Raw genomic sequence first — 18,556 nt, 5'->3', positions numbered from 1 at the left:
CTTTTAAACTATGCCCTGACAGCTCTTCTAACAGACTTGAAGCATTTTATGCACTCCTGTAAAACTATTTTTAACTGAAATCAATACAGGCTTTACTCATTCTTTGGTGTTCATGTATTTCCCTTTGATGTTAGTACTGTTCCTAAGGACTGAATTCAGTCTCATCAGACTGCAAGAAGTATCTTCACTCTTAGAGAATCATATTGATGGAGACGTCACTGGCAGCTTTTTCTACCTTCAGTGGGCTGGTGAATCTCTTGGGTACACTTTGTACAGGCCTTCTTTTTTTGTTTTCAGCTAAGAAATTAATTTTTGGGAGATACTGATACATAAAAATGATCCCCTCCTCCAGTCACTGTGGCATGGCAATCTTCTCAAAAGTGTTTGCAAAAGTGAGTATCACGTAGAGAGTCAAATGTGAAAAAAGTCCACATGACAATTCAGTGGTACATAGGCCTTTCTCTGGAGATTTATTTGGGAAGAAATTTATTTATATGTAAGTACTGGATAGTACACTGGTCTAAATTTAAAATGCTATTCAAAGGGGAATCTAACTGAACTGGAAATTGACGAACTTTTACTGCAAAGAAGATGGTCTTCAGTGGTTCATTAGGAATAGTGATAAATAAGTGATAAATAAGGCATAGACAAACTTTCACTTGACAGGAATCAAGTATCTTTTCCATTTTGTTTAAAGACTCTTTCTAAAAATGTGACAAAAATAGGGGCAACTGAAAAGCACTCACATGGTTAGCCCTATAGGCTGTCAAGATAAATATCCACAGTGAGAAATCTGTTTAACTGGCTACCTTCCCTTCAACTCACTGCTTCTTATCTGGTAGTGTGATAGTGGAAGATGGGACAGAAGAGAGATGCCTGGAAGGCTGTTGAAATGAGCAGATGGAAAAATTGATACCTCTATAAAAGTGAAAGGTGTTGATATCTGTGAGAACAAAATAAAAATCAAATAAACCCCACGTGCCCAACCTGAGGACCAAAATGAGAACAAAAGGGAAGGGGAAGTTTTTCCTCCATCAGGAACACATAATTCTTAGTACTGAAGGAAGGGCAGATTCCTGTGCAAGGTGGTTATGACATGGTGGAAATAGCCTCCATCTGATTTCCTGCAGCCACCTACAGCTGGTGACCATGTGGGGCTGTTGACTTCCTTCTGTCATAGCCCACTGGTGTCAATGTGGTTTTGATTTCCATATCAGTCCATCATTTTGAAAAACAAGTGGAAAACAAGAGGTTTTACATTTCCCCCTCCTCCTTATCCCTCTGATACAAGCATGCTCTCAGCCTTAGCCAGGCAATGCGTGTGGGCCCCTTCAGGTGCTTGGTATTTCTTTATTGTCTTCGGATTCTCTAGCAACCAAGAGATCAGCACCAAGTGGCCCCAGCTGCCACTCCACCACAGTGCTCATGAGCTGATGTCCATGTCCAAACAGCTCCATTAGTGGCATTATTCAAAGCTGGGGTGTTTGAAGTTGTGTCATACTCCATAATTCAAAGACACTCAGGCAGCAGTGATGATTCTTTTCTTTTTCTAAAGCATTCCTTAAAATAGCTACATTTTCCCTAACCTTGTAGCACTAGCTCCTGTTTGACATGAGTGATTCTCTTGATGTTCCCAACTCCTTCTATTTGTTTTCCAGCTACTAATGTGCAGAGATGTGTCTTATTATTCACTATCAGATGGCAGTATCTTTGGTTTTCTAGAAGGTAATTCCATAGCCAAGGAGAAGTGGTTGCTCACTGTGACTGCTCCTATCTGTTTCGGATTTCTGTCCTTTGGGCAAGAGATTGTCTTTGCTCATGTATGTATTTATTACTCACTGAAACCCTTGATTATAATACTGTGTTCAACTGGAAATCCTTATGGTAAAAAAATGGGTCCTGTACTCCTGGGCCCAGGGCACTGGGGCATGTGCACTTGGAGCAACCAGCAGCTGCAAGTACAGACCCTTTGTGCCCCTCACTATCTCTTCTGCCTTTTACTGCAGATTATCACGAGTAGGGTAGTACAGGTGGCAGAGATAAATGTGTCATTGTTTTTTGAGTATTGCCATTCCTCTTTCGTATTAGCACAGAGTCACAGTCGTGGATGGCTTGATGAGTGGATTGAAGCAGCTCAGTCAAGGAAACCTGTTCCCTTCTTCCAGCCTATCTGTGAGGATCTACACCCCTGGCAGAAGGGTAGAATAGTGAGTTGGTGGGAAGAAGGATGTTACATGTTGCTTCTGTGCCTGAAAGTGCCTGTCAGAATCCTAAGCCTCTTCACTCATTTACAGGCCTTTGTTAAAACAGCCACTTAGGTTAAGTTGGCCAGCTGGACATGAAACTTGTGCTAGCATTCTCTGTCAGGTCAGATTCCTCCCTAATGTGAACTGACACTTAGCCTTTTCCAATTATACCACACTGCTGAGGAGCATTTATGTCTATCAGTGGAAGCCTCTTAGGCCATCTGGAATGCTATTTGATTAATACTCAGTAAACACTGGTTCATTCGTTCTCACCCATACCCTTCAGCTCACACGTAAAAAACTAATAAATAGCATCACAGTCACAATGTTAAGTTTAAATTTGAGATATGCATACACTTGGAAGTTCAGTCTCAGGATACCAATCTGTTCATGTAAGTCTGTGGTTATGGTGGCACCAGTATTCACAATCAAAGCTTGCAATTGCCAGACCTCTGCTACCTCATTTGCTGTTTTACAAAATCCTCAATGACTGTGCAATTTGCATGAGTTACACAACAGAGAATTGCATTCTCCTCTGTCCAGCATATATGCAAACAATAGACAGATGAGCCAACACCACCCAAACCAGCTCTGTTTTCCCCAGTAACTCTCTGTCCTACTCAAAATGATCCTCTACTGAATCAAGAAACGTAAGGTCAAGGATATTTGTCTCGAGTTCTGGGAGTATTTCAGTCATTTATTCAAACATTACAATGTCCTTGCTCTCAAGGACAACATGTGTCTGGGTAAGATTTTGCAACTCATTTTTTACAAACTCTTTTTTATAAACACTACACATTTTGCTTCAGTGAACTCATACACAAGTTCATATCAACTCTCTTTTGGCTGAAAGCTTAAAACTGGTAATCATTTACACCCAAGTTTACACCCTGCCAAAACATTCTGAGAATCAAGCCTCCAAGCACTGATTAGCTGAGAATCTGCTAATTCATTCTGTTCCTTGGTGTCTTCTATCTACACTTACAATGCTCACAGGAGTGCTTCTTACTTTATAGCATTTCTCAAACTGCTAAATCTGTTAAAGAATTTTATTTTGTAATGTCAAGATACTTGATTTTCCCAGAACTGCTGCAGTCTACTATCTGTTGGCTATATCTCACATTGTTAAGCATTTCAGAACAAGACTTTAGATTCTTAACACTTCTGCTGAGCTTATAATCAAATTATTTTAACCCAGCTGACCTAGTGCCAGATAAAGCCAGAAATACCAGGAAGCTGCCTTACTGTAGTTGTCACATTACAGGATTTCAGTGACATTCACATGCCCTATTTCACTGTTCACACACACTGTGAAGAGGACCTGCCTCGTGGCAGAGCAGCAGGAAGAGCAGGCACTTCTTGGTCTCAGTACTATTAAACAGCAAGTTGTAGAAGCAATGTGCTGGGAAAGGGTTGTGAAATTGAGAGCTGACTTTCTGGTCATCTGTTCCGTGCTCAAGCATTGATGTCTCTCTGGGAGTGCCTTACCATAATCTTTCAGCTAAACTCTCCTAATATAACCCACTATAACACCAGTGACTTATTTTGACTTCCTTCTCCTTTACCCTGATGAAGTAGAGGAATTTTTCTCCCATTGTCTGGATGAGAATTGAGTTATTGTAGTTTACTACTTTTTCACCATTTAAAAGCCAGCCTCTGCAGATATGACTACCATGACACATTGCAAGGAAGTTAACTGTAAAAGGCCTAGAAAGACTGGCCCTCATGTAAAAAAAAAAAAAAAAGAATTACACTTCCCTGATGCCCTGTTACAAGAAAAAAATCTGTGAAACCTGTGCATGAATTTTTAAAGAGCTGGTTATATAAGGAGTTTTAGTCCCGACTCACATTGTCATCTCACTTTTATCTAATTCTTTAGAAGAGACACTGCCCTGAATATATAAACCCATCTGTGCAAGTCCATTGAATTATGTACAGAAGGCAGGGGATGAATAAATAATGTAGCAGATTTTAAAGATGGCATCTTAAAAAAAAAAAAAGGTGAATGTTTTCCCATCATTGAAAGGCATTCAAGCTGTTGGGATGTTGTGTAAAGCTTCAGTTAATTTACTGTACCTTGCCCTCTTGGATGGTGACAACATCGGGCAAACCTCCAAGTACCCGTGCACGATCTGGAAATAAAAAGAGTAATTTTCTTTAGTGTCTCAAAATCAACTGTGTGCCGGATTCAGATTCTCTTCTAGTTCTTTCCTTGTTTTTTATTTATGTACAACTTGTCTCTGATATCTGTGCTAGCAGAGAACTATCCAGCATTTTTAGCACACCATTTGGACTTAAAAAAAATGTTGCGTTCACAGCAAAATATGTGTTAATAGCTGGTGTCAATCACTTGCAGAGAGGAATTAAAAGTACATGTGCTGTGTCCTGCGGATTTAGACATCAATTCAGTTTTAATTCTGAGTGCATGAAAAATATTTACATTTTTGAGATCTGGTGTTCAATTTTTTTACTGTGATAAACGAAAAACATTGGGTGTCCAAAGGGAAATGAATGACACCTGGTAAAATGCTGGAGATTGGCTTTTGATCTAGATACAAAGACAGACTTCAGTCTCAGTGGCAACAGTGAAGTTCCACCACTTATATGTATCTATGTGTAAATGAGAATGATAGCTGCTTGATCTAGTTTTAAACTCAAGAGTCCCGTAGAAATCTTAGACAAATACAAATAAGCCAATCACATGCAGGCTTTAGTGCACTTAATCTGGAATATGGATTTTGTTCGTTACATGTCTGGGTGGAGCCTGGCAGAGGAAGGAAATGACTGTACAGAATGTTCCCCTCTTATGTGTTCTGTAAAAGATGTGCTCTGGAGCACAGAAATAACAACCTTAGGAGACCAGGAAAGGGACTGTGTTATGTCAGTTAACATGCCAGTGCCTTATGGATAGTCCAGGGTCAGAAATTAAAGGTCAGGGCAATCGCTGACCCCTTTGTGCTGTCTCAGCTGGGACTTGTTTGGGTTACCGTTCATATCCAAGCCCTGCTCTACCTCTCCACACATTTTTCTCAAATAACTTTTCAAATGCCAGTTCTGCCCTCATTCTTATACAGGTCTGAAAGTCATTTGCAGTGGAACAATTCATTTTTTCCATGGATTCTTTTGTAAATAGGGAGGATCATGAGTTTAATAATTCAAGTTGAAGTCTAATAACTTGCTCCTGAAGTAGTTAATACATATTTCTGTCTTAGTTGCTCTGTTGGAATTGACATACAGGCAAAAGTATGAGGAGATTCTAAGCAATTCAAAAGCTACTGTTGCTTTCTTACCCATTTCTGTAAGTAATGCAGAGTCATTTGACATTTTAGAGCATTCAAATCTAGCCAAATTATTTTCTCCATCTTTGAAAACAAAGAGACTTTTGTGCAGAGAACATGCATGAGAGATCCCAGAAATAAAGTTAATTTTTAGAGAAGGCTAACTGGTATTGAGAACAGGAGCTTAGATGAGAAAAATCAACCCAACCTGTGAGAATAATATGATTAGCTGTGAAGTGCACTAATGTTAAATCAACAAAGGGTCACTTATTTCTCCTTGGTGTAAGGACAAACTCATTTTAGGATGACTACATGCATATATACATGCATACATGCTCTCTCTCTCCCAACACACAACCTTCCTGGAGAGGAAGAAAAGCTTCATAAACATTTTATTGCAACCATTGTCAAAGAAGGCCCACTTACTTTTCTCTGCAATCGCAGCTTGTCTGGAGTTGAAAGAAACAAAGGGAAAGTCCAATTTCAGTTAAGGTTTACTTACAGTGATTGAAAAATATGTTATCTTTTTAACTGCCTTTAATCCACTGAGGAAAATCTCTCTCATTGCTAGGCAGTACTGCTTTTTCTTTGCTACCTGAATGTTACATAAGAGTTGCACCAAAGTAGTCACATGCAAAACTCCTACGGGCTTCTGTATGACTAGGACTTGTTTCATAAGATATAGTTATCTCCAGCACAAAACAAACAAATACTGTTGTTATTTTATGGCTGCAATTATTGTATTTAGATGACATAATACTTACTTTAGTCTCTGGAACTCAGCAAAGGCCTCATCAAATGCTTTGTAAAGAGGAAAAAAGTAGGTTTAGAGATAAATAATCACACAAGTTTAAATTTAAAATGAGTAAGTAAATTTAAAATGTAGATGTAATAAATTTAAATTGTAAGATTTAAAATGGCTGCATGCATGTGTATTGTACAAACTCTAAAATGCTGAATGGTTCAACTGATAAAGGCCATCTGGTATATGGCAGCTATCATATATACATATGAATGCATAAACACACTTTTTTTCTTCTAGATGTCAGGCTTTAAGACAAAGAGAGAGCAAGAAAGTAGCAGGCTGAAGTAATTTCACAAAATAGAGGAAGAAATGCACAATACATCACCTAAATGAGAGATTATGGCAGTGACCTCCCAAGCTTTTAATATTATACATCCCTATCTAAAATTTTTTTGAGCATGCACAGCCAATATATGTATATTTATTTATAGATTATGTACATGGACAAGTGAAGTTCTCCTGTATTCTTCCTGCTGCCCCAGCAAAGCACACTGGGTCACCTTGCACACCCCCCTACTTCTGAGACCACTGGTTTATGGAATACAAGAGATATGGTTTTCCAAGCATTTTGCACATCCGCTTGAAGCACTACACTGATGGCTACAAGCAAACTGAACAACAAATTGCTGTCTCCTTTGTAAATTCAGGCTAAGCTGCCATCATGGGGGAGGCCAACCTCTCCTGCTTTGAAAGGGAAGAAGAAATGTCTTTTCCTAGAAAGTGGAGATAGAGTACAGAAGGAGCAGCGTGGAGATGATTATGTTATCTGCCTTATACTGAGCTTGCAAAAAAAGAGTGAAGCTTTAGGAATGGGAACAGCTGGGAATGGAAAGAGCAGTTTGGAAGGAGTTAATCTGTTCTCTAGGATCTGAAAGGTCTCTCAGAGTAAAAGCTTCCAACGGTCAATCCAAATTGTTCCCCTAACAGTCCTTCCTCATGCTGATGAAAAGTCTTGGCATCTCTGAAGAATAAGTTTTATTACACCCATCAAAGAATGTGGTAGGAAAGTATCAGAACAAACTCGTCCCTCACTTCCTCCTTCAAATATTCCTTGGAAGAGAGACACAGAGAAGGCATTCAGTGCTACAACTCATTTAAAACTAGCAATCAATGCCAGCAACACAAGGGGTTTTGTAAAATAGCTCAGAAACTGGGCTGGCATCTCAGTAGGCAGACAATAAGTGGGTATTTGGAATAGGAAAAAGCTGTTTGTATCTTATGACCTGAGAGCACACATTGGGGAAAACAAATGGCATGGATTGGGGAAAACCAATCAGAGAATCAGAGAGTACACTGAGTTGGAAGGTACCCACAAGGATCATCGGGTCCAACTCCTGATCCCACACAGCACCATCCCCAAGAGTTACACTGTGTGCCTGAGAGTATTGTCCAAAAATGCTTCTTAACTCTATCAGGCTTGGTGGACGCAGTCCCTACAAAAAATGCCAGACTGGTGGGTGCACACACAGACCCCAACAGGTGACAGGTTTGTATCAAGATCCTGCTGTGGATGCTCCTACGCTACCCCAGCACACTGCCCACATGGCGATGATGTTAGCAGAGGGAATGGCCTACCTTGTCCAGAAAGATCCACTGTCTTCTTGTGTGTTGTGTTGCCATCAAAGAGTTCCATTATGTATCTGCCTTTGTCCTGTGGAGTTGGCTCATTGATCTGCAACCAGATCTGTTCCCCGGTGACACCAGTCCTCATTCGGTCTGTGAACTTAATCTGGGTATCACTGAAAAGTACAAAACAATGTTACCTTTTCATTTTACTGGAGTATAAAAAGGATTTGCTCACGTTGAGTCACTGAGCACATCTGGAGTTAGTAAATGATTTCCAAGATGCTATGGTATGCCACCATATTGTGAAACCTTTGAAGTCAAATCCTTGCAAGAGCTGTGAGCCAGATGCCAGAATCGGTGGGACAGCCTTTCCCTGTTCAAGGGCTGGCTATCCTCAGAGCTTGCAGAAAAATTACGCATCTCAGTCTACGACCTGAGCCATGGAAAAGCTGTACAAGTTTAAAAGCCACATCTCTGAAGGGTAGCCCAGGCATCCACAAATGTTGCTTTTCTCTTTTTAGCATAGGTTTATTTCTGCTTGGGCAAAACAAAACCATACAGGGCTGTAGATACAGATCTACAAAAAACCCCCACATTTGATACAAATGGTATTTGCCCAGCTGGAATGATTTCTGATGCTCTGCTATGTTTGGAATTTAAAAACACTTTGACATAAGTATATTTCCTTCCATAAAAAAATCCAAAAAACCAAACAAAAAAAACCCCCAAACCGAAAAAACAAAAACGGAAAAATCAATTTCTTAGCTTCCTAGCTAAGCAGTTAATTTCCCTGGATGAGGCAAAAGATATTTGTCAAAAACCTACTCATTTCCGTGTTATCTTTAAACTGATAACTTTGAATGCACTGGAGGGAAAAAATCTATTTTTTTTCCAGATTAATTTGACATGCTTCAAGATGAAACAGGTTTCTAAAAATGAAATGGAGAAAAGAGAGATAGAAAGGGGGAAAACCCCCCCAGAATACTTCATATTCTCTTGCACTTATTTGAAATACTTAGGACTTTTGATGATACCAGGTCAAAATAGGTCGCAATAAACAAGAACGCCTCAAGCTGCTTTCTTTTCTCTGACAGGGTGCTGCTTAACATTACTGTCAGTAATTACAGCAAGCCTGGTACAGCACGTCCTGGGTATTCTGTGCCTCAATTACATGAGTTTTATTGAGAGATCAGTAATTCAGATTCCATCATATGGACTAACTACTACCATGTCCACAGGAAGTGAAACAGCAGGGATAGAAATAATAGATTTGAGGTGATCTAAGTTGTTTACTTCTCTTGTTTACTTCTCTGGATTTTCCAGTGCAAGCTGTTTGTGCTGGCTGAGAACTCAAAGCTGTCTCGTGGATTTGGATGTGCAAGTACAATTAATTTTATGGGGAGCTGGATATTCAAATTCTTTTTATAAATCTCAGTTCTTCTGTCTGTCTTGGTTAGGTTTGTAGTGCTTGCAGCAGGGGTTGTCTGGATTTTACTGCCCTGGGCACACGCTGGAATTTGCTTTGCCTCCTAAAAATGAAGCCATGCATTAAGAGGATATGCCTGCTTGCTCCAGTTCCACTGAATTGTGGCTTCTAGACAAGCAGACCTCCAGGGTAGGTATCTCTGAACCCATGGTGCTGGCCTCTTTTGAAGCTTGACAGTCTCTTGGGTTATATTTGCATCACTCCTTAAAACTGAGTCAGGAAAAGATGCAGCTCCTACTGGGGAGGTGGGAAGTGCTCTGAAGCAGTACAATCCTGCTGGCATCCTGTGGCATGGGACTGTCTTTCATGAGAGAAACTACAGGAGGGCCTGGATCCACCACACCTGACTCTTGTACTGGATTCATGTGAATGTAATTGACTGAAACAAACCCATATGAGATAAGGACTCATGAGAAAGGAGAGGAAACCTGGGGTTCACCTCTCTCACATATCCGGGTTCTTTCTGAATCTACAAAAACAAAATTGCACTGGGTTTTGCAAAGCTCTTGTGTACTTACTTGTGCACCCAGCCTACTCTCAAATCTTCCACATAATAAGTAACATAGGAGTACAGTCTGATACCCTCAGCTGTGCTCTGGATTTTCAGGTCTGTTGCAGATAAAGCTGAAAGAAGAGCACATGGTTTTATGCAGCCATACAGCCATTCATTGAGTGCCACAATGAGTCATTCATTTGAAAAAAGAATTAAGTGCTTACCAATCCTTCTGCATACTTCATTCATCAGATCTGCAAAAGCTGTAGAAATAAAATCCAGAGACTAAGACTCTGTGTCTGCAGTTCAAGCACAATCAGTAGTAGGACAAGTACTGGCTCTGAAATATTCTCCCCAGAAGGTTTGAAAAACCAATCTCTGAAAAAGCTACCTTTTCAAGCATACTAGAAATCTGAGTAATGCAGAAATGTAGCCTGTTATTTCACAGTTTCCAGACTTTAAGTGCAGCCTTGAATACTGCTGCAGCTGAACAAAACTATATTTTTTTTTGGTAAATGACTCTATTCAGCTGGAATGTTAACCAGTCTATATACATTCTAATGGATATGAGTGAAATGTTAAGAATATAGTAATCACAGTAAGTGGAAAGGCCCCTAAGTAATTGGCAAAAGATAATAAAAATCTTTTAAAATTATCTAGTTCTGTAATGTTTTTCTGTAATATAGCCTTATTGATGGCCCCCTGAGGAAATCTGTTATCATTTTTAGCATTAGTCACTGTATGCTCCCAAAATAATACAGAATCCAGATGCAATAAGCTGTATTCAAATGTTATTTGAACTGAATAATCTCAGTTTTTCTAATCATATGATCTTGTATGCATGAGGAACAAAGCCACAGGAAGGCAATGTGTGCAGATGCCTGTATTACCCTGAACCAACTTCAGTCAGGCTATCTGCTGGTGTGGCTGACCGCAGCCAGACTCTGACCTGTGTCCTTGAGCTTTAGCTCACTGGAATCCTTTCCTCTGTCGTCCTTCAGTATGACTTCATAAGTGCCAGCATCTTTCTTAGAAAACTGCAATATTGTAACAATAAAACCAATTTTCAGAACAGGTCCTGTAGAAAAATCTAGATTTTACTTCTGATCCCAGCTGATATCCCGTCCCTGTCCCCAGGGAGGCACCCGGTGCCGGGGGCTGCCCCGGTGCCCCCCAGCTGCCCTGCTCCTGACTGGGGTGGTGGGATGGGCTTTGGCAGGAGGTCCTACCCCAAATTTGCTGCAAGGCTGGATATGGACCAGGCCCCTCTGGTGACTCTGAGACCCTGGTGACTCTGAAAGCCTGAGTGACAAGCATTTTCCAAATGCTATTCAGAATGGAAATGTGGTCTCAATCTGTTGCTAAACTGACATGCAAAGGAAGTGACAAGCTTATTATCTCTTCTATCATCATTTCCTGAAAATCTGAACAAGCAGCTACAGAGAGACATTTGCTTCAGCTAAAACACAGACGCCTTGTGAGCTTTTCCATTTTTAAAACCCACTTCCTTTTTCAATTGTTCTGCTGGAGTACCAGATTAGATCATATAATTAATCTGAACACTAACTTCAGCTGAGGGCTAGTGAAGACAGTCACTCACCTCTGAGATCAGCAGAGTACACACGCCATCCTTAAAGTCATGTTCTTCATCTACCATTATCTCCCTGTCATCTTTGTACCACACAATGTGTGTTTCCTTCTTAATATTAGCCACCTAAGATGGATGAAAACCACATTGCAATTATTCTCTTCATCTGAGCAGGGGAACTCGGTGTTGCATGGGTTAGCTTGTTCTTTGGGTTAGCACGTTCAGGTCTCTCACAAAAGAACAGCAAGCTTTACAACCTGATGGCAGTGAGCAACTGCAGGCCTCCATTTTAAAATGAGGGAGGCAAGAGGGGAAAACAACAGGGATGCAAACAGAGAGAAAAGGAGGGCTCGGAATGAGTTGATCCTGCCCAGGGAATTTCTATGTGCATAAACAGGCCAAAAATGAGTAAATCCCTGGATTTACAAAGACTTGTCATTCCTTTTCAAGTGCCATTCTCTGAGTGGGTGGCTGATAGACCTGAAGAAAGAACTCAAGCTATTTTCCAACATATTTTGTTACACGCAGTGAGCTGCCGCCTCAGCAGGATTAACCTTCAGAGGCTCTGTCACTGTCCAACATGCAGCTGGGAGTACAAAAGCAAAGGGTATGTTTTTAGTCCCTTCCCATCCTCACCATCAAGGTAGTGTACTCTGAACATTATACTCAGTGCTTTCCTTGCCCCTTACCTTACATTTCAACATCACATTACACTCATCGGTAACTTCCCATCCCAGTTTATCCACGAAATGAGGACCTGTTTGAAATTACAGGTATGTTTTTAAAGGTCACATCAATGGTATTCGTGATGCAAAATGAAAGACAGATGTGTTTTACTTGACAAGAATACTGTTATATTTTAATGTGATTTTATTTTTTCCTATTTCTGCTTCAGAAGTAACCATGTAACACAACAAAACCCATGTATTTCAAATTAACATATATAAATATAAACAAACTCTTAACAGCCTAACACATATGTGATTCTTATAAGTATCCATATTATCACCTTGTTTCCTGTGCCACTCTTTTCTCTGGAAATCTGCTTCATCCCGTAGCTTCTTGAATACTAGGAATTAAAACCAGTAAGAAATACAAGGTTAAACTTCATGTGCTGTTTGTACAGTGCTGAATGTAACTGTAACAGTTCAGTCTAACGCTGTCCCTTGGATGTCAGTGAGAATCTGGCCATAGGATCAGGTTTTCACTGAACATTCCAGAGTGTCAGAAGCTGATTATGGCTAACTCGGCTTGCCTAGCTGCTTGCAGTCACCAGAAGTTTAATGTGTCCTGTTTGATGATGTGCAATCCCCAATCATACAGCTCCTGGTAGGAAGGCAAATGAGAGGCAGCAGTCAGCAGCTGCTGGAGCTCTAACAGGTGCAGCTACTTGTTCCCAGATGAATGGGCATTTTATATGGGAAATTTTCATTCCACCCATTGGAAAGCAAACTACGACATGCTGCAGTATTTTACATTTCTGTAACAATTCCCCTTCCTCCCATCACTTTAAAAATTTCAGTTCACACACATGCCCTGTCCTGTAGGAGGCAGGCAAAACTGTGAGATAAAAAACCTGGAATGTCTATTGGTGTTGAAAACAGTGAAAAGTGAAGATGACAACTGAGGTAACCTTGGTATAATTTTTCCAGCCCACTGCATAATACAGGTTAGCCTACCATCACCAATGAGGACAAGACTAGATTGATTGGTTGCTTTTCCATCCTGCAGCTGGAACGTGTAAGTGCCTTCATCCTTCTCCTCAAGTTTATCCATAATCATTTCAACGAGTCCAGTCTTCTGGTCCACCTTCATTTTATATTTCTTCAGGAGTGGGAAGTAAAGCAACAATTAATACATATCAGAGACAGAAAATATTTTTGAAGTGTTATAATGGTCTCTTCAGGAGAAGTTATGTTTTCTTTATTTGGATTCCCACTTACTTAGGTTCCCATTTGTTCAGATCCCTATCCTCTTCTAGATTCACTATCTCTAGCTCCAGCTCCAAATGTACAACCAAATAAATAAATCTGTTTATTTACTGATGCTGTACAAGCACATGACGTGCCTGTTGCACAGTGAGTACTATGTTCTTTTTCATTAGAAGGGTTTAGGTTTGCATCTCTTCAGAATAATGCTTTCTTTGAAGGTGATTATATTTTAGAAGGTTGTGACTAGAATGCTCCATCTCTGCCTTCTCTCTGATATCAGTGTTGCAACAAAATCATGCCATGCCCCATCTTTGGGAGTAACAAGTTCTGCAGCTGGAAACAACCACTTGGGACTTTTTCTGTAATGTAATAAATTCCTTCAAACCAGAAAGAGAGGTAGGAGGAGTCTGCTCTATTGCAGTGATTCCTTGAAGACCACTGTTAATAGAACACATGGTATTCACAAAAGTGCCAAGAAGGCATATAACTTTCCTTTATAAAATGCATCCAGTAGAATTCATCTGAAGCTCAGAACTATGGATAAAATCTTTCTAATTATGCTTTCCATGACATATGTGATTTCTCATGAAAATGCACCTGAGTGGAGCATTAGTTGGAAGTATATTGAAGATAGAGACGCTAATCCTCATTGATACTCATGAAAATGCAAACACATGTCAGCAGTGAAAAGCCTTACCTCTCCATTGAAAATCTCCTTATCATTAAATACAAAGTTGGCCTTTGCATTGCCAGACAGTTTTTCAGCTTGCAGCCAGAATCTCACTTCTCCTTTTTCTAAGATTTCCACTGCCAACTCAGAGACAAGTGGGACAGCTACAAAGAGGGAAGAAAAGAATGATGCATGTATTTTGCCTGTGCCCCAACAGCTATTGTCTTCTACAACCAGAAAGCCACTTAATCCTTCCATACTTGAATACTGTCTGCAAGGTAACTAGCTCATAACAGCTCTTCATATAGACAGAATGCCTCTCCACCCACATACACATAGGGTCGAGATTTCATCTTTTGATCCTTCAATCACAAGGTCTGGTCAAACTAAAAGTGTTCAAGATTTGAGTTATGCTCCATTACAAAAGAAGGCTATTTCAAAGGCAAACTGCAAGTATCTGTGCAGCATTATGTGAGTCTGTATGGTGCAGACCCATGTTTAATGAGTTGTCTAATAATATTACTGTAAGACAGTGACCTGATTCAGAGGGGGAAAACCAAAACAAAACACAAAAATACTCCAAGCACAAAGCCGGATCAGAAAGTCAGCTGCTGAGCTGTAGGTTGGGAGATTTTTGTCAACACTCTGATCCTCTACTGAGTGGAACCTCCACCACCAGTATTCACCAAGAATCAACAAGATCTCAACACATCCTCAATCTTCCCAGTACATTTTGTTTTCCTATAAATGACTGAAACCCCCACATATAAACCAATTCAATATGTCAACAGGGAAAAAAAAAGTAAAACCCACGTACTATACCATAGATAATATTAGTCTCTCTTTTTTAGTTAGCTGGGTCCTGTTAGTAACAGTCCTCAGCTTGCTTTCGCTCTAACTTTTCTTTAGGACACCATAATCAGCAACATTAAGCATGAGTAGTTAGAGTCTGATATTGGGGCATATTGCTCATCTTATTGACTTCCGTCATGTTATCTGTCTTAGTGGATGCACAGATTCTCAACAAAAATCATACTCTCAGGATTACGTGTGCTGCTGTGTGTGAACTCTCCCCCGGGCTCTACTTTCTCAGTAGTCTAAAGTCTGCATTGCTAGGGTGTAGCATGGAACAGCTGAGGAAAGTGCACAAACACGTTGCAAAACACATGATGATCTAGTCTGGTGATAGTGTAAAGACACACCTTCCAGGGCAGGCTGGTTTCTTAGCTCGGTGTATGCAGAGGCTCAGCTACAGCAAGAGAGGACTGGGACCAAAGCAGTGTCTGATTTCCCTCATCTTTTGATTTGCACCCTTCTAAATGACTGGGGTGCCTTCTGGGCCACAGCTGCCCTCTCACCCCACTGCCAAACAGACTTAGGGGGTGAGGACCCCTCAGCTCTTCCTCTATCAGGCTCACTCCTTCTCCCTCTCATACCCCACATCCACATGTGTGCTTTTGGTGCCTGAGTGGCACAGGGTCTGTCTCTGGTAAAAATAAAGCTCCTGGGAGGTGAGGCAGCAGTCACAGGGAAACAAAGAGAATTATGGAAAAGACACATGCTTAGCCAGAGAGGGAAGATCCTGGAGCCTGGAGGGGCAGCACTGCCATGAGGGAGTGGGGCAAAGACAACCCCCTGGAAGTGTGTCCCTGCTGTGTAAATGGTCCATGTGAGCCTTCCTCACCCAGCACATCACTTTGTGTGTAAGAAACAGAAGGAATCTCAGGGCTTGCATAATTTCTTAAAACAAAGCAACTGAAATGCTACAGGAAGCAAGTGGGAGTGTGAATAGACATCAGGCTGCACTGCTTTTGTCTCACTGTCAGCTCTACAGCAATTTTAAACCCCCACTTGGCTTGCCTGTTATTAACTAAGAATATCTTAGTCTAACATGGAAGAGAGCAAAGAATCTCAGCAGCTGTTAAATAAAGGGCTGGAAGGATGCAAAAGGATTCTTTTTTGGAGAAAAGTGTGACCACTCCTCAGCCCAAAGAAAGTGGACTAATCTGTGTTACAGCCTGCCATGAGCAAAAGTCTTATTTTAAAATATTTCCATAAGCACTGACAGCTATTTTAGCCATTTTCCAGTGGTTTTACATCCTATTTGTTTAGCATCACAATCTACTGGCAGTGCTTGACAGGCAGTCCTCAGGCAGTTGCTAAATTGAGGAGTTGGAAGAGTTTCTTTTTACCTCGCACCACCACACTGTCGTACCCATACGTAGTTGTGCTCCATAAGGCTGTTATTCAAGCAATCCGTTTTCCCATGGAGTTACTGGCTGTGTGTGTTCCTAAGCAGAAGTTCCATTAATTGCTGCTCACAAGTACAGACAGCTGAATCTCAACCCCTAGCTGTGATATATAGTTTTCTTGAAGTGTACACAGGGCCTGGAGTGGCCAAAGCATATAAGACAGTTTCCTCCTTAAGGATACTTTCTGCTGTGATCTCCCTTTTCTGCCTGTGCCTTCTGGAAGCTCACACACAACTGTGTGTGTGTGCTGTTACCTAATACAGTGCAAAAAAGATGCCACGATCTGTGTCCCGAGGAGCTTATTTTGTGACGTTGGTAGTGAACACAACGTGTGGAAGAGTCCTCAGAAGGCAAGGGTCAGGGCAATTAGGGTCATGCAACAGCAGTAAGGTTTTGTGATGACTGACTTTCAGTGTGAAAAAATAATTAGGAGAAGATCATTGGGAGGAGCAGAAGTAAGCAAGGGTTTGGGCTGTCATTAAGCTATCAAAAGGTGATACGGTGTGTTGAGAAGAGTAGAGCTGATGAGAAAAAGATGAAGAAGGAAATGAGAAAGAGAGATGATATAGGCAAAAAGGCCATTTCTGTGGCCAAGTATTGGCTGAGAGGTGCAACGTGGGCTGAGTTGGAAGAGGTGCCAGCAGTGCATGCACTAAGCTGAAGATTTTAAAATGCAGGCAAGAGTTTTAGTGCCTGGAATGAAAAAGAAGAGAATGTAGTGGGAGAAGATGAGACCAGGTTTAGGTCTCATCTTGTTGTGTATATTAAGATTCATTATGCAATGCAATATCATTTTTCCCCCATTTATTCAAGTAATATTCCAATAAAAATTACAAAATCATGCTACTGCCACGGTATCATAAATGTCTGTGGAATTGACAAAAATACCCTCCCAAGAGCAGAAAGCATGTTCCAATTTTGTCAAATATTCCAGGAAAGAGGGAGAGAATGAATTTCAGCAGGAAAATTCTGTGTGTATAGATCATTACAGCTGAATTTACTACACTTGTCAACTTTGTTAACCTTAAATTTAACTTATGTTAACTTCTGTTAGAGTAAAATTAGAGAATCTTTTGAATTCTGGTTTTCAAATCAGATTAGGCTGAGTAAGTATTAAAGCCTGTTCTGCAGAAGAAGCAAAGCCAATATGATACTTATTTTCCAGCTGTTATATAGACTTATGATATAGACCAGTAGCCTGCAATAGTTTGGGAAGAACATCAGTAATATACAAATGTACTGAAAAAGAGAGAGAAAAAAAAAAGAATCTTAAATTTTTCAATCCAAACCCACTTTCACTTGAAATTACTATAGTGACCTCCCTACCTGATGGTGGCAGGAGCTTTGTGATCATAGAATCATAGAATGGTTTGAATCAGAAGGAACCTTCAAAGGTCATCCAGTCCAACACCCCTGCTCTGAGCAGGGACATCTCCAACTAGATCAGGCATGCAAAGCTCTTCCCTACCAACATTAGTGATTCACTTACTTGGGAATTGGCGTTCATGGCTCAGAGCAAGCAGACGTTTCATCTCTGGAAAAGACATAAAAGAGGTAATATGAGGTGTGTGCATGCCTTTTGGATCTGAGAGACACAGCAGCAGGGAAAAACAGATGTGGAAGCAAACTAGACATGCTTAGTAGGCATTGTGTCTACCTTCCTCATCAATTGTGTAGCTTGATGAAACTCCATCAGTGTCTGTAACAATACAAGAGTAAATTCCCAAATCATCTTCTCCAAGATCCTTAAAGGACAGTTTTGACCTGTATGGGGAAAAAAGCACATTTTGGTGAAAAGGTAAAATCCATCTGAACCAAACCTCTCCTTTCTGTCTATAATAGCAGATATAAATAGCCTCGTGTTAGCTTTTGCTCTGACTGGACAGACAAAGGTACAGCTTTGATGACTATAAACCGGGGTGAGTCCTACCATGTGTGGTACAAATGGTGATGGCACCAAATTAAAAAGGCATGTTTTCAAGTCTTTGATGACCCTGGAAGGATACTATAAGTACAGGCCCACTCAGTTTCCATATGGCAGCACCATGACTGTGGTGGGCCACTGTTTCTTTTGATATGACTTCTATCACTAGGAGAGCACATAGGCCCTTCATGGGCTGAACCTGTGCATTCACCTTGTCCCCCTCTGGGAAAAGCCTGAAGAAACAGAGTAGGCTTGGAGACCGTTATATAAGTTACTAAATCAGGCCATGGTGATGCTATCCTAAGAAAGCCTTGCTT

At 40.7% G+C, this 18,556-nt stretch overlaps 1 protein-coding gene across 2 annotated transcripts in view; it reads right to left on the bottom strand.

Annotated features, from left to right (window-relative positions):
* The window catches only part of MYOM1 (myomesin 1), an 84,082-nt gene that overhangs the window by 11,082 nt on the left and 54,444 nt on the right, over nucleotides 1-18,556 (bottom strand). For both annotated transcript variants that reach the window (XM_069004546.1, XM_069004547.1), the window contains exons 24-37: nucleotides 17,973-18,079; nucleotides 17,805-17,849; nucleotides 14,091-14,227; nucleotides 13,142-13,286; nucleotides 12,472-12,531; nucleotides 12,152-12,219; nucleotides 11,475-11,588; nucleotides 10,824-10,911; nucleotides 10,099-10,137; nucleotides 9,900-10,005; nucleotides 7,905-8,068; nucleotides 6,289-6,325; nucleotides 5,951-5,973; nucleotides 4,323-4,378 (exon numbers count right to left, since the gene is read on the bottom strand). In XM_069004546.1, coding sequence (XP_068860647.1) covers nucleotides 4,323-4,378; nucleotides 5,951-5,973; nucleotides 6,289-6,325; nucleotides 7,905-8,068; nucleotides 9,900-10,005; nucleotides 10,099-10,137; nucleotides 10,824-10,911; nucleotides 11,475-11,588; nucleotides 12,152-12,219; nucleotides 12,472-12,531; nucleotides 13,142-13,286; nucleotides 14,091-14,227; nucleotides 17,805-17,849; nucleotides 17,973-18,079 — 1,189 coding nt within the window. The remainder of the gene's footprint in view (nucleotides 1-4,322; nucleotides 4,379-5,950; nucleotides 5,974-6,288; nucleotides 6,326-7,904; nucleotides 8,069-9,899; nucleotides 10,006-10,098; nucleotides 10,138-10,823; nucleotides 10,912-11,474; nucleotides 11,589-12,151; nucleotides 12,220-12,471; nucleotides 12,532-13,141; nucleotides 13,287-14,090; nucleotides 14,228-17,804; nucleotides 17,850-17,972; nucleotides 18,080-18,556) is intronic.

The sequence above is a fragment of the Aphelocoma coerulescens genome, chromosome 2 (genome assembly GCF_041296385.1).
Source record: "Aphelocoma coerulescens isolate FSJ_1873_10779 chromosome 2, UR_Acoe_1.0, whole genome shotgun sequence".
Lineage (NCBI taxonomy): Eukaryota > Metazoa > Chordata > Aves > Passeriformes > Corvidae > Aphelocoma > Aphelocoma coerulescens.
This window is presented reverse-complemented; position numbering and strand designations above follow the sequence as displayed.